Source organism: Takifugu flavidus, chromosome 9 (assembly GCF_003711565.1).
Source record: "Takifugu flavidus isolate HTHZ2018 chromosome 9, ASM371156v2, whole genome shotgun sequence".
NCBI classification, from domain to species: Eukaryota; Metazoa; Chordata; class Actinopteri; order Tetraodontiformes; family Tetraodontidae; genus Takifugu; species Takifugu flavidus.
In genome coordinates, this window is record NC_079528.1 from 13027504 (window position 1) to 13041680 (window position 14177).

At 44.9% G+C, this 14177-nt stretch overlaps 1 protein-coding gene across 1 annotated transcript; it reads right to left on the reverse strand.

Annotated features, from left to right (window-relative positions):
- Nucleotides 1–6283: 6283 nt before the first annotated feature.
- On the reverse strand, nucleotides 6284–11605 carry tbx22 (T-box transcription factor 22). Its single transcript, XM_057043991.1, has 8 exons — nucleotides 11224–11605; nucleotides 10698–10953; nucleotides 9754–9855; nucleotides 9509–9683; nucleotides 8336–8500; nucleotides 7615–7679; nucleotides 7324–7406; nucleotides 6284–7248 (listed from the first exon to the last, which is right to left on the reverse strand). The coding sequence occupies exons 1-8, from the start codon at nucleotides 11348–11350 to the stop codon at nucleotides 6737–6739; spliced, it is 1485 nt and encodes a 494-aa protein (XP_056899971.1). The 5' UTR covers nucleotides 11351–11605; the 3' UTR covers nucleotides 6284–6736.
- Nucleotides 11606–14177: the final 2572 nt, after the last annotated feature.

Below are 14177 nucleotides of genomic sequence, written 5' to 3' on the forward strand. Positions count from 1 at the left end.
TGAAAAGAGCAGGTATTTGGTAAACTGATATCAAGCACTGGAACGAGTGTGTAACAAAAACAGCGCATTTCTGATGAAAAACATGTGTTTTTTTTACCCAGGCACACATTGCGTCTGTGTGTTACAGTACGAGTTTGATCAATATGAGCAATGGAGCTCTACAAAATGTCCCCCGTGTGTCCGCTATAAAGGCACTTCAACCATATTTGTTTGTATGTTCTCAGCTCCCATAGGCTACACAGCTCATATAAACTGTGGATTACAACCTGCTCAAATATGACGGTCAGATTAGATTAACAGATCTGAGCTGAGATCTGATCAGGTCTGTACAAAAAAAACAACAACAAATCCTAACAAATTTTACCAGATAAAACCAGATCCTCCACTGTCCACCTAAGGATGGGAGATAGTAGGTGAGTATTCTTTTAAACACCCTATCATCTCCTTTCTCTGCCTTCAGGCCTTAAAAAGTGAAATATTCCGTTACTGCGCACGAGGGGTCAGGTCAGCCGCAGGAAGCCGAGCTGATTGGTTCTACTCAGATGTCAATGTGCACGTGTGACCAATCGCTGCTGCCCAGGGCTTCCCCCAGTTTCCATCTTCTGTTGATACATGTGTGTCTAATTGTTCCAGCCCAAAGTGCTGCGCAGGTTCCACTTACTGTTTGACCGCCGCTTCCTGTCAGATGTGTTAATGCTGCTTTTAATCAGTTTTATTGTCATGAGCGCACACACACACACACACACGCACACACACAAACACAGTCATCCTTGTTTGGCAGTTTAGCATTGCGGCTAGTTAGTTATGGCCGGATTCATGTATCAATGATCATTTAAGGTCAGAAATTAATTACACAGCGAGATGGGCCATTAATTACGAATATTAGGTGAACTCATAACCTCAGTTTTATGACTAGTAGGCCTGCATAATAACTGTAAGCCTAAAACTTCCTTTAATTGGAAATTTTAAATGTGCACAAGACTGGCTTCAGTCCGTTAGCTTCGCGCGTGGGTGTGTGCATGTGAAAGCGTGTTTTCTCAGACCTGTGGTTCTGTCTCGGTGCGGTTGTGCGTCTTTGTGCTGAAATGCCAAATGGATTGTTTCAGTTTTGAAAGCCCGGCGCTGCTGTGAGGCGAAAAGGAGGCAATGGTTTGTGTCGACAACAAAGTTCACGCTGCGGCTTGTTCTCACCAGCATCGGTGTATCATTTACTGACTGGTCAAGAGCTTGTGATGGCCCCTGACGCACTGAAAACAACACACTCTGCACAGGTCAGCGGTCCATCACAGGCCACACACACCATTCTCTCACATCACGACTTAGAGTCTCTAATCAAACTAATGTGCATGTTTTTGGTCTGTGGGAGGAAACTGGAGGATAAAGAGAAAACCCACACAGACGTCAGGGGAATGTGCAAAGTCCACACAGAAAGAACCGGAGCTCGAATCTAACAAGGAACCATCTTGTTTTGAGGCGACTACGCACCACCACGCCATCCTCGAGAGCAAAAGCAGTGCAAAATAGTGCTGTCTCATATAGTAGCATTTAGCTAGGCTGCAGACTTTTCTTATAGGGCCCTAAATGATGCTGTTTTGGTCTTTTAATTGTAACAAAAATCCAATAATTAATACCTTATATCTCACTTGTGTGGAAAATAATATGAGAGAAAGTTCAAATGCAGAATCGTTCACACATCTTGCTGCAGTCTTCTGATCAGTTCTGACAGAACTGATGTGTAGAACTTGACTTCTTCAAGGGGGCAAACTTGGAACTTGGTTGTTGTAACTGTTGACATGATGCCTCCTGATAATGACACTAACGGCAAAGGTGGCAGTCAGTTTATAGGATTTGTGCCCCTGAAATTACAGGATAATTATCCCAATGGATGTGACTGCTGGCAGTGTGTGTTTGATGTGTGTGTGTGTGTGGGGTGCATATGGTAAAACACTCTGCAGGTCTGCTGTTAGTCACACTCGTGCGTCTCAAATTGAATTAGCATTGACAGCACACAGCAGCCGCCGCGTGGATCTCTATGTGCATTGGGGACACGAGCTGTTCTCAAATCAAGCGCGCGTGTGTGTGTGTGTGTGTGTGTGTGTGTGTGCGTGAGAGAGAGAGAGAGAAACAGGAAAAGGGGGGGGACTTTCCTCCCTGAAATCAATTAAGCGAGCTTCGGTTTTGTGAGTGTGGGGTGGGGTGGGGGCATATCCTGTAGGGGGCAGCCTGGACAGACAGCACCATCTGGGGCAGCAGGCGGGTCGACCCAGGGTTGAGACATGAAAGAACCAAGGCTGGAATAAGAGGAGAAGAGACTACAGGCCAGCGTTAAATCACTTTTCTCCCCACCCTGGACCCTCTCTCATCTGCCACCCCATACATCAGCCACGGAGCACCACCATTCTCCCCCAGTCCCTCCCCATCTCTTACCTTATCGCCCCTTATCTGTGTCAGGACTGATAACCTGTCATATACAGGAACCCAAATGAAGTACAGGCAATCTGTCCTGCTGTCAGAGGTTAATAAATATCTCTTCTTCTGAAAGGACTGATTTATACACCTCCTGCCCCCACCCCCCACCCCCACCTGTAGAACCCAAGTACAACTACAATGGCTTCTGTTCCTCATCCCCACATTCATCCAAACGTGTCTTCCCCCTAAAACTTTCTTCCTGCCATATTGCTGCGATGTAGTTTTAATAAAAATGTCTGACTTTTATAGGGTGAAATATAAAATAATAGCATTTCATAAAAAGCAAAGCCTTTAGTGAAAATCAATCTTCTGCAGTACTGAAGAAAAACAATCCTAAATCTTTATTAGATTCAGCCTTTTTCATAAAAATAATATTTCTCTCTTGTCTCTGTTTTTAAAGACCATCAGTTAGTTGAGTTAAAGAAAATTGTCCCCTCACTTAAAAGTTTCCTCATTTTTAACGGCTATGTTAGGACGTCCCTGTTGCCTCACCCTGGGCGTCCCCCTCCACCTTCCACAGTCCAGAGAGGCGTTTTGGGGAAAAGGAGAACTGGTGACTCTAAATTGGCCTCAGGTGTCAACAGTTGTCTGTCTCTACATGTTGGCCCTGGTCAACTGGTCCAGGCTGTACACACCGACGGCAGCTGTGATAGGTTCCAGCCCCCCCTCCCCCCCACACACACACACACCATAACGTGGCTTTCACACAGGTTATTGGAGGGCTGGAAAACAAACACTGAATCATGATTTCATTTGTTTGAGATGGTTTCTCTCAGACGCTGACCTGTTTTAAGATGAAGGCTGAAACAGGTCAAAGTGTCCATCCAAAGATGAAGTCAAAATTCAGAAATGTGGAGGACTTACAGTTGATGAGTCCTGAACTGTTTGGGTCATTTCATGGACATGGACATGCATTCCAGGTGCCAGGACACATGTTAAACTACTTAGTCCACTCATAACCTCTGCTCCTTTCAGGGACTGCATGCCTGTGCAACGCCCCTGATGACCCAAGTCGGCACACTCGTGGCAGCAACGCAGCGTTCCTACATACACACACGCGCGCAGTGGAAATCATCAAAGGATCCGTGTTCTGTCAGCACTCTGGTGATCGAATGCTGTGAGACCTGCGGTCACAACAGGGCTTGCAGCCCGGGATGCCTGTGAGATTAAGAGACGCTGGTATGGTGAGGACGGGAATTCCACTATCCAGGAGGGAAAATGGACTGGCAAGACTGGAGGCCTGTCTGATACGGGAGCGGAAGGGCGCAACATAACTGTTAAACTGTCCTTGCTTCTCGCATCAGGCACTCAGTGTAATTCAATTTCAGCCACAGCTGGTTTCACTTTCAACTTTACAGCTGAGCTCAGTCACGTCTCATAATCCGACCTGATAAATAACCATCTTTTATTGAGTTTGCAGAGAAAACAGCACGAGGTTCAAACCTCTGCAAGAGAAGGAACGCGCAGAGTGAACGCTGGAGGGCACGAAGCCGACTGCGTCCACGCGTGTTTACGTCTGCAAGTGAGTGTATGGCTTTTGCTATTTACAGATAACTGACACGTGTGTGTGGGTGTGTGTGTGTGTGTGTGGATGTGTGTTAATCTAATGATGGTAGAGTATATTTACACATCCCGGTACTTTGCTGAACTTCTCTCCTGTTTCAGGAGGCCATTTCACATGATTGGAAACAAATGACTTGGAGCTCAGATTTCTCTCCCTTCACAGCCTGTCAGTCATTCCAAAATGGCCCCAAAATGTCCCTCTGAGTGTTATTGCAAACACCAGTCAGCACAGTTTCCATGTTATTGCAGTCGCCACCTTCAAAGGGACTATGATGACAGATTATCAAGGAAATTAACAACATGGATGGACAGCGAATCATCAACAGCCTGAGAAAATGTGAAGTCAATACAGATTTTAGTCTCATAGTTTTACACGCACTCTTATCCTCATTCAAATTCAGGTAGTTGAAAAATCTGTGCCAGTCTTGGTCTTATACCCAGTTATCTGGAGGAGATCACATAGTCAAAAACCTCCTCATTCCCCAAAAGGGCGGGATTTTTAGAAGCCAATTTTTGAAGGAAAAACTGGCTTGGTAAGGTGACATTCTCAGGAATATTTACCACTGAATAACCTACAAAGCTATTATGTTGAATGTTCAAAAATTCAAAAAGAATTTTACACAAATTGCACGATGAGCAACATCAAAATGCAGTGAGGAAAGGTTCATCCTAAGAGGTCTTCCTTTCTAAAATCAGGGCAATAAGGACTACAACAGTTTTTTTAAAGGTTACATTGCAAAGAATGTGAGATCTTGTTTGAGAGGGAGCTTGGAAAAGGAGAAAATGGTTCTGTGGTCTGTCAAATCAAAAGTGAAATTCTTTTGAGGGATCAGGGCCGCTGTGTTTCGCAAACCCTGAAGAAATGCCTCAGTGCACGTAGCACGGGCAACGTGCACATGTGTAAAAGACCCATTGATAAAAAGTACACAGAGACAAACGTTTTGAGGCAACATGTGCTGCCAAGTACTGATTTTTCACGTGCACGCGTCCTGGGTGGAACCTTTGAAGAAGCAGTCATGCGACAAAATAGCTAAAATGTCCCCAGGCACCTTTTAAAATGTTTCAATCCTAAATGAAGATGCTTTTGGAAGCACAAAGAATCCTGGGTTACAATATTTATGTACCACATACCATGATATTCTCTCTAAATCCTAGAGAAGGCTGCATGTGAATCTCCTCTTGTCTTTTAACTGTTTCCACTGGAATTTTCCAAACACTGTTTGAAACACACATTCGTTGTCTTGAAACTGAATAATAATAATAAGAAACTCCAGCCCATCATCGTGCAATGAAGCGAGTCTTTGGGTGGAGGTGCAGGTGCAGAGTCCAGCTCTCTTGCTATGAAAGCAATTTATCTAATTGAAAGATCTGGAATTAGTCGGAGTTTCAAATGAATATCCCAGATATCTAAACATGGAAATGACAGAAAGTGTCAGGTCACCAGCACACGTGACGTCTGTGCGCAGACAAAGGCCAGGCTGTCTGATAGCAGGGCACCTGACTCTGCAGAGGAACACAGGCCATCGCCAGCCCGGGCTCCTCAATTAACTCCTTCCTGCTATTTCCATGTCCAACGTGAATTAGCCACCAGCTCGCCGCCCTGCTCGGCCATGACAAGTAAATTGCTGTTTGGTTATGACCATTTATCGGGAAACAGGCCATTTCCCTCGCTTTGCCTAAACCGCTGTTCCATGCTCTGGAGCTGGGGGGACGGGGTATTGGAGTCGGAGTCGGAGCTGAAGGCAGCGCCTAAACGGGCGTGCCCCCTTTTGGTACGGACACAAAAAAAAAAACCATGGAATTATGCTGGCCAGCAGTGGTGAGAGGTTTCCACTCTTCTGCAAACTTTTGTCAAGTTTCTGAAATTGAATTTTTTTGGGGTTTAAGTTCGTGCTGACCACTCAACAACTTTAACATGACAACTTTTGTTCTTGGTTTTGTTATTTTTTTCAGCATACTTTGGCGGCAAATGTTTCTGATTCTAATTTGTTATAGGCTGTGTCCAATAAAGGCCTGTATTGACATCCCCCCCTCCCAATCCCTCCATTCCTTTCTGATTAGTCCTGTAATTAGAAATTAGGTACAGGAATGGGATCCGGCCATCTGAATCCTGGCAGCTGTTCCTGAAGTCAGAGCGTACCGATGAAATTCTGTTATTCCTTCAACAAAGCAATTTGTTCAACAGTTCAACATGTTTCAACAGAGCGAAAAAGATTGCACAACTGTTCAAGTGAATTCAATTAAGCTCTCTCTCTCTCTCTCTCTCTCTCTCTCTCTCTCTCTATATATATATATATATATATATATATATACTTAGGAGAATATAATTTTGAATGCTGGTGAGTGTAGGAAAAGAGAAATACTTTAATGGTCACTTCTGGTCCTTTTATCATCCATCTGTGTGCCTGTTTTTATTACATACCTCAGGTCCTACTGTTGATGATCTTTGGCAACACCGTTACGACTCATAAAGTTTATGCTGAATACATTAAAAATAATATCCTGCTGTCTACATGTCTGCTCGCAACATTGGAGCTTCTGGCCGACGTGTGACCAGGTTCAGTCTTTGTGCTGCTGATCCAACACAGTGTCCAGGACATTTTTTTGTTTTAAAGTCCCCGCAGTTCTGTTTTTATTGCTCCTTGCTGTTATGCTGCTGGGAGCTACACTCAAAGGGCGGGTGCCTAGAAATGCAGTCCAGCTGTCAGAGGCAGTGGTTGGTGGTTGGGTGCCATGGAGATTGGCGCAGCAGACAGTCTGTGGTGTCCTCTAGTTTAGCGTGCCGGGAAATAGCTGTGAGTTGCGGATTCAGGGGGATGCTGTAGCGGTATAGACAGTAGGGGCCCACTGTGTCAGAAAGGCGGGGGAGGAGAGAGGGCCCGTGCGGGCCGTGGAGCGGGAGCAGGCAGGGGGAGCTCCCCGCAGAGCTGTGAAGACATGGGTCTCGGCAGTGAGGAGCTTTCTTGGTCTGCAGTGCTGAGAGGAGTGGGAGGTCTGTCAGTGGAGACAGTGGTGGCAGGCTTCTCAGCCTCTCTGCCGCAGGGGGAGAGAATGCTCTTCTTGGCAGTGGGGAGCCAGGTGAGGGGAGGGTGGAGGCCTTGTAGAGAGGAAGAGCCAGGGTGTCCTGGCAGGAGAGTGCCGAGAACGGATGAAGTGATGAAGATGAGGTGAGAGGTAGGATGCTCTTCATGCTGCCGGACGCCGAACCGGCGCCTCCTGTCAGAAGTGAACAGAAAACTTTATTTCCAAAAGTCTGAAGGCGAGACCAGATGAGAGGAGCAATGAAAATACCTTGAAGGACAGTGAAAGGTTTTAGGTCCAAGCTGAGAGGACCTCTCCAGGGATACGACTCCAACAAGCCATCTAACACCCCTCTACACAAACACACACATTAAAACCAGGGAATCTGTTAGTCCAAGTATTTAAATGTTCACTCTTTTAGGGGAGAGATTCTTTACTACATTGTGGAATTTGATTTGAAGGTTTTATGTGGTGTCACATGTCAGCGGTTGAACCTTAAATCCCTTTTGAGCCCTTTGGTCAAGAAAAATCTCTGTCAGTGGTTGGTGAGGTTTGTCGTACCTATTCCTGCCTGGATCTCTGAAGCCCTTGGCAAACGGGTTCCTGTCAATCTTCAGTTTTGTGATCTTGCCCAGGAGAGAAAAACAGGCCCGCATTAGAGTGGACGAGACAATGTGATGAGCTAAAAAGGAACTCGGGTTGGACTGAGCCAAAAGTTTGGGAAAACACTTCTACATTTACTGACGAGGGTATTTGGTTCTTTAATGGGCCGGGGGACTGGGTAGTTGGTCTGGTCACAGATCGTTATTAAGCTTCTGTAATAATACGTTTGCTGGCTGTAAAGTGATGCCCCATGAAAAGACCTGGTAAGTGCCACCGAAGGCTTTGTTGCTGGAGAAATGATGGTTTACAGCAGGGTCATGACCCTCAGACACACTCAGCAGCAGATCTGAAAACTGCAGATGTCAGAGTTCTACTGAGGAGATTTAAATGCAAACAGTTGACTGGACCAGACTTTTGGTTTCAATTATATAAGAAAAATAGAAATAAGGCAGAGTATTTTTATGCAGCAAAGCAGATTCCCATCTCCATTTCTATCTATTTCTGTGGAATTCTAGTATTCCTGCAGCCTTTGTCATGGCTATTTCTGCTTCTTTGTATCAAAATCTATCTTTTCAACTTTTGCAACAGAAATTTAAATGTGTTCAAACCCTCCAGCTGGGATTTGTAAGAATGTTGTTTTTTCCAAATTGTGCTTGAAAGGATCAGGATGTCGCTGTACCTGTTGGTTCTGGTAGGCTGTGACTGTGGTGAATTCGGTCTCTGGGAAGGAGAAGCTGTGCACTCCCTCGGCAGGCAGCGACTGAATCTGTGACAAGTCCACCCGCGGGTCATGCTGGATGATGTGCACACGTGGCTTGTATTTATGCATGGACTGTAGGATTATCTGCAGGGATGAGGAGATGATGTTTCGAATATTACTGTCAAATCAGCGCCGTTAAACCGCTGAGTCTGCAAACTATTAATCTAAAGATTGTTTTACAACAAACAAATGAATCACTCGGTCTACAAAATGTCAAAAGGGCAAAGTTATCATCGTAATTGCTCACGACTCCTTAAAGCTCAAAGTGATCTCATCAAATTGCTTGTTTTGTCCAGAACTGAAAGATTTCCAAACGGACAAAGATGCAACCAATCGTGATTAAGCAGCAATCACGAATGACTCATGTTTGTCTTCAAAACTCAACTGGATGAAGTTGTCTACGTGTTGCAATGACTTATGTATGTAGATCAAAGCGGAGGTAACATCTAAAAACCTGATCTCTGCGCATAAATGAAAATTTGAGAACGCCCTCTGAACAAGTCTGTGATACGTAGCCATAAAAACAAAGATGTCACCACCTTAACATCTAAAAAAATTGGTATTTGGAAATTAAAACATCGCAAATCATTTCATTTTGCAGTAAAAATGAAATCACTGTTTGTTAAATCCGAGATCATTTGAATATTATGTGGAAAAACAGTACACTATATGTGTTTAATGGACTTATTTTGACACTATTTTAGGGAAAAACAGTTTTCTGTGGAAGCCACTAGGTCATGAGTGACCACGCTGTTGGTGCTGTTTTACAGAGTTTCAGCTGCAGTGATTCAGCCGTGTTTCCATTCCATCACTGTGTTCCGGAATGACAAATTCTAGGGTATATTTATAAACGCATGGATCAAGCGAAAAGCCTCCACAATCACCACATCTGCCACATCTGTGCATCACTGAGCCTTCACAGGAAGTTCAGCAGCTTTCCACTTCCTTCAGCATTTAAATATTGACTATACAGTTCAATATGGTGGCAATTAATTGACTATACAGGAGTGGCACCTCTATGGAAATGTGTGTTTTTAAATGTCTGTGATCAGCTGGTCACAGAAACAGAGAGGGAGACCATCGGTTACCTACATGTCCCTTATCGTCCATCTCGTTGTTGGTGAGTTTGACGCGGTCAAAGCTGATGACCTGACGCATCCACGTCTCTCCCGCGCACGGCGAGTCCGGGTGCACGTATAGCCTCGGAGAGATGCAGGAGTGATCCGTGTTCCCGGCCACCATCCACTGCGAGCTGTGGTACACATACCTGGGAGCGAGCACGGATCAATGAACTGAAGGTTAAAGCTGTTTGGTTAAATTGAGACACGTGAACGCACCTGTAGCGTTTAGAGTCCACGGGCATGACGTCCATCGCGATGTAGTACTGCTGACACGGGTCTAGATTGCGTACTTTGACCCGCACCGACGGAAACATCCTCCTATAGACATGAGAGAGAGCTCGTTATGAACTGGGAAATACAGTCAAACGAATTAAATGCGTATTTTTCAATATTTAACCCAGTTACAATTTGCTGCCGTATGCAACGTCCAAATTCAGAGAACAGCTGTGGTACCCAGTGAGGCCATTAGAACATTTTCGTGAAGAACCAGAAAGTATTTTGCATGACTAAATTGTCGGAATCTAAATATTAATAGCGGCACAGTAAAGCCGAACTACCGAGAGATTAAACTGTAATTAAAATAATTAAAATAAACGTAGATACAATAAACAAATAAAGAACATCTTCGTGCCTTTTAAAACAATAAATTTAACATACCCAGAAATTAAAATGTATTTTAGAAAATTTAATCTAAAAAGGATGCATCGTTTCTGTTCTGATTCCAAAATATTTAGAAGTAAACAGCAACTTGTAAGCATGTTTCTACACGCAAACTTCAATTCATTAAAGCAATTCACATATTTGGGCTGTCAGAATTTATTTGAATTTTGCTAATTTCTAAGACCTTTTCACGTGAACACGTAGTTGTAATATTCTTTACACTGACCCCTCTTCCTCCTGGCTTATTTAAAGTGAAAATCTCAAATCCTGGGAGGCCCAGGACGCGAGATGAGGTCTGCTCTATTAAACTGATTCACAAAGTGCGAAAAGTGTCAGTGTTTTAAATTTAATTGTCCAGATAAATCTCACTCAATAAGACAAACTTCGTTTCAGTGCATGTGGGCCTATTCCTTATTCTAGCGGCCTGTTAGTTCTTCCAACAAGAGAAACAAAAGCCTTGTAAAAATCTGCTGATAAAATCTGTAAATCTTCATCTGCACCTCCCAGCCTTGGTGATGATCATTTCGGTACCGATCTCGTAGAATCTCTTCCACAGTTCGGATCCCTGCAGCTCTACTCGGACTTCTCTGTCCGGGCGGTTGTCGCTCGCTTTCGGCTTGTTCTCCTCCTCGTCGGGATCAAGCTGATCAGCCCCCGATGTGTCGGTCTGTTTCGGCGGGTCACAGTTTGATTCCTTTGTCCTCTTCGCTGAAGAAGCGGCTTTCTTCATTTGACCAACAGGACAATCTCTAAGGCCTATACATTTGCATAAACAGAGTGGTGGAATTATCACTAATAAATTATTACTCCATCGCGCAAACTCTGTGCACATCTACCCCCAATGTTCTATATGATGAACTCTGAAGATAAATAAATATTCAATCGTGATGAATGGTGTCAGGGAACAAATACAACTGCGGTTCTCTTAATGCGCTACATTTTGTCTTGTTTACCATGTCAAAAAGCACGTCAAAGCATTTAGTGCTGTTAGATGTTCTCAAAAGCCCAAAGATCATTCTGGCTCACCATTAAAAACACTCGTGTTGCTGCCGGCAGCTAAACTCGACTCGTCCGTTACTTTCATCCTCTTACAGGGTTTCCCGACCAGCGCCTCCACCGAAAACGCGTGAGCCCGGGAGCTCAGACCCTGCATCTTAGCCGAAGACCACCTCCTCCCGCGCCTCGTCTGCAAGCTAACTGTGTCCCGCTGAAGTTTTCAGTGTCAGAGCTCATCCAGAAAGTCCGAAGGAGCAGCAGCAGCAGCACCGCAGGGAGACACTTCTCGCTCACGGCGGCTCTGTGACGCTGCGTAATTGATACCGTCTGTTCCCACCTGTTCTGCCAGACCCAAAGACTTGATTAATGGCACGTCTATCCTCTACAACATTTCCCCTCTCCTCTTTGGTCCATTCCAGTGTTTCCTCTCTGTGTGTCTCAGATGGCTATAGGAGTTCTGCTTCCCCTTTGCGCGTCATGAAGAGGGAGGGAAAAGCGCAGCGGACATTCCAGCGCACGGGCCTGGAGTAGAAATGTGAATAATAGACATCCTCACCTCAAAATCTAAAATCTAAGAAAATGAAAACACACCATTTTAATAGCCTGTTTTTTTCTATCTTTTTGTAGTACCCGATAATTTTATTAACATGTGTAAAGGAATTGCGCGCGTCTGTGTGTCTGTTTGTGTGCACGTCCGTGCCCTTTGGTCATCAAGCAGAACAGGCGCTTTTGCGCATTTGCCAGCATTTTCATTCATTATTATCTGTCCGAAAATCTGCAGTAAACGATTGTTAACGCTTTTTTGTGTGCCGACATTGGAGAAGAGGCTTAAAAAGGCTAAAACTAAAAAAAAGGATAACTCAAAAAGATCCTAATTCTCCTAAATCTCCGCCATTTTAACACACCGGGCAAGATTTGGGAGTCGTGGTTTGTTTGCCATGTCGAAGGTAACGTATCTACAGGGAACTCTGTTAAAGTTTGCCATATTCATTTTAAAAGCGTCACTGAAAGCTGTGCCTCGCCCCCCCCCCTTCCCCAGGGGCACCAGTGGGTGTTCCTTGTGCCCGGTGAGGGTGTGCGCCAGTCTGGCTCTCATAAATAAGGAGATCAGATGGAGTTTGGCGCACCGGGGAAACTCTGGAGCGTAATGACAGCTTGGGATTATTACATTACTGCGCGGCATGAAATAGATCCGCATTACACAAATAAAATTCAGAGAAGGCTCTATTTAAAATGTCTTTTAATCACATGATATAATTGCCGCACGAAGAAAACAAATGAGCGCTGTGTTTACGGCACGGTTGGTTTGGTTGGTGATGGAAATCTCCGACAACAGCCGGGAAATGGAGAAGTATGACCAACCAGAATCACATGCTCTCTGTCATCATAAACCTGTTTCGGGACTGAGGTTTGGATTTGTTTATTCTCTCCCGACTCGTTGTTTTCTCCCCATATTGTAACAGAAGAATCTTAAACGCGCGGCCTGGCCTAAAAACGACGGAACAGAAATAACACAGCATATCTCCGCGCGCAGGTCATCCGCTGCCTCGTCACAGAACGAAAAAGGGTGGCCCCCTCTATGTTGAGTCTGAGACATTATTTTTTCCGTGTTGTCACGTTGTCACTCAGCTCTTAAATCTTCGGTCGTGGGATTTTGTGATATGGACCGAGTAATGAGGCTGGTGCAGATGCGGTTTATGAATCTTAATCCACTATGACTGCGTCTGTCCCATTCATGGCTGTTTGGCACACGTGTTTCCTCTTATTAAGAACAACACACACGCTTGGCGGAAATATGTGACTCAGATCCAATTTAACATGGACCTCAGGTTTCAGTGATTGCGGAAGTTGGATGAGCAGCTGCAATTTGGCTTTCCGATCATTTTGTGCCTCCAGGCCCGCACGCGTTATGTTGATTCGCGCATCCACGGCCGTTTGAATGTCACTCACTGCTGTGTAATTGCGTTGAAATACAAACTTAATGGCTTCAAGACATTTGTGAAGGGTAGAGGCAGTATGAAAAGTAGATGATAAAGGGGAAATGAAGCATTTAAGTAACTTATTTATGGCATAAATTGGAGCATTCACCTTCATGTTGCCATATTGTGTGTGTGTGTGTGTGTGTGTGTGTGTGTGTGTGTGTGTGTGTGTGTGTGTGTGTGTGTGTGTGTGTGTGTGTGTGAAGGGTAGGGGTACTTGTGCCTGAAGAGTAATCACAACCAGTCATTGGTAGGCGTCTGGCTCTACTGTACACGTGCTCACAAATGAATGTGTGTATGTGTGCATGTGTGTGTGTGTGTGTGTTTATAAACAGGCATGTCTTTCTGTCGCTCAGTGCTGAGTGGATATGACAGGGCCCCCTGATGGTTTGTTTTAAGTTGGCTCGTGATGCTGAGCAGTTAGTGGTTGTGTGTATGGGTGTGTGTGTGTGTTGTGTTGTGTTTTTGCACTTATGCGTCTGTGTGAAGGTTATTCTGGGCATGTGCTGCTATAGTGTTTGCCCACACACTGCCAAACGTCAAACCACCACCCTCCGTACCGTGACATGGGAGTTGTGAATGTGGAACATACGCTCAGTGTGTCTCCGTGTGGACTGTGAGTCCTCAGACACAATGGAAGGCTCCCCTGGGAAACATGCTCTTCTCACAGACAGCATCATCCTAGTTAGTTCCACAAAGGGTTTAACAGAAACAACAAAGACAGTCAAAGCTTCTAGCTACTCGGCTCATTACATAGTGACAAATTCACTGACCCTCTCATGTCATCAGCTTGTGTGTGCATGTGTGTGCTTAATATAACATCTGCAACTCATACACTCTGTCGTGTCCCCCGTCTCAGGGGGTCCGGCTCTCTGAGTGTCACAGAGCCACCCTCAGAACCACACAGGCCCCTGAAAAGATTCATCGGAGGGGTCAGTGTGCACCTCAAAGGGGCGCCTGATGAATCGCTCATAGATAACTACACGTTCTCTGTCACCACCGCCG

What these genes read in the sequence shown, in the direction of transcription:
- tbx22 (XM_057043991.1), bottom strand. Translation starts at nt 11,350, where the DNA reads ATGCAGGGTCTGAGCTCCCGGGCTCACGCGTTTTCGGTGGAGGCGCTG. An exon ending in ATCATCACCAAGGCTGGGAG is followed by an intron (nt 9,856 to 10,697) that starts GTGCAGATGAAG and finishes TCATGTCTATAG; the next exon opens with GAGGATGTTTCCGTCGGTGC. An exon ending in ACCTTTCACTGTCCTTCAAG is followed by an intron (nt 7,249 to 7,323) that starts GTATTTTCATTG and finishes CACTTCTGACAG; the next exon opens with GAGGCGCCGGTTCGGCGTCC.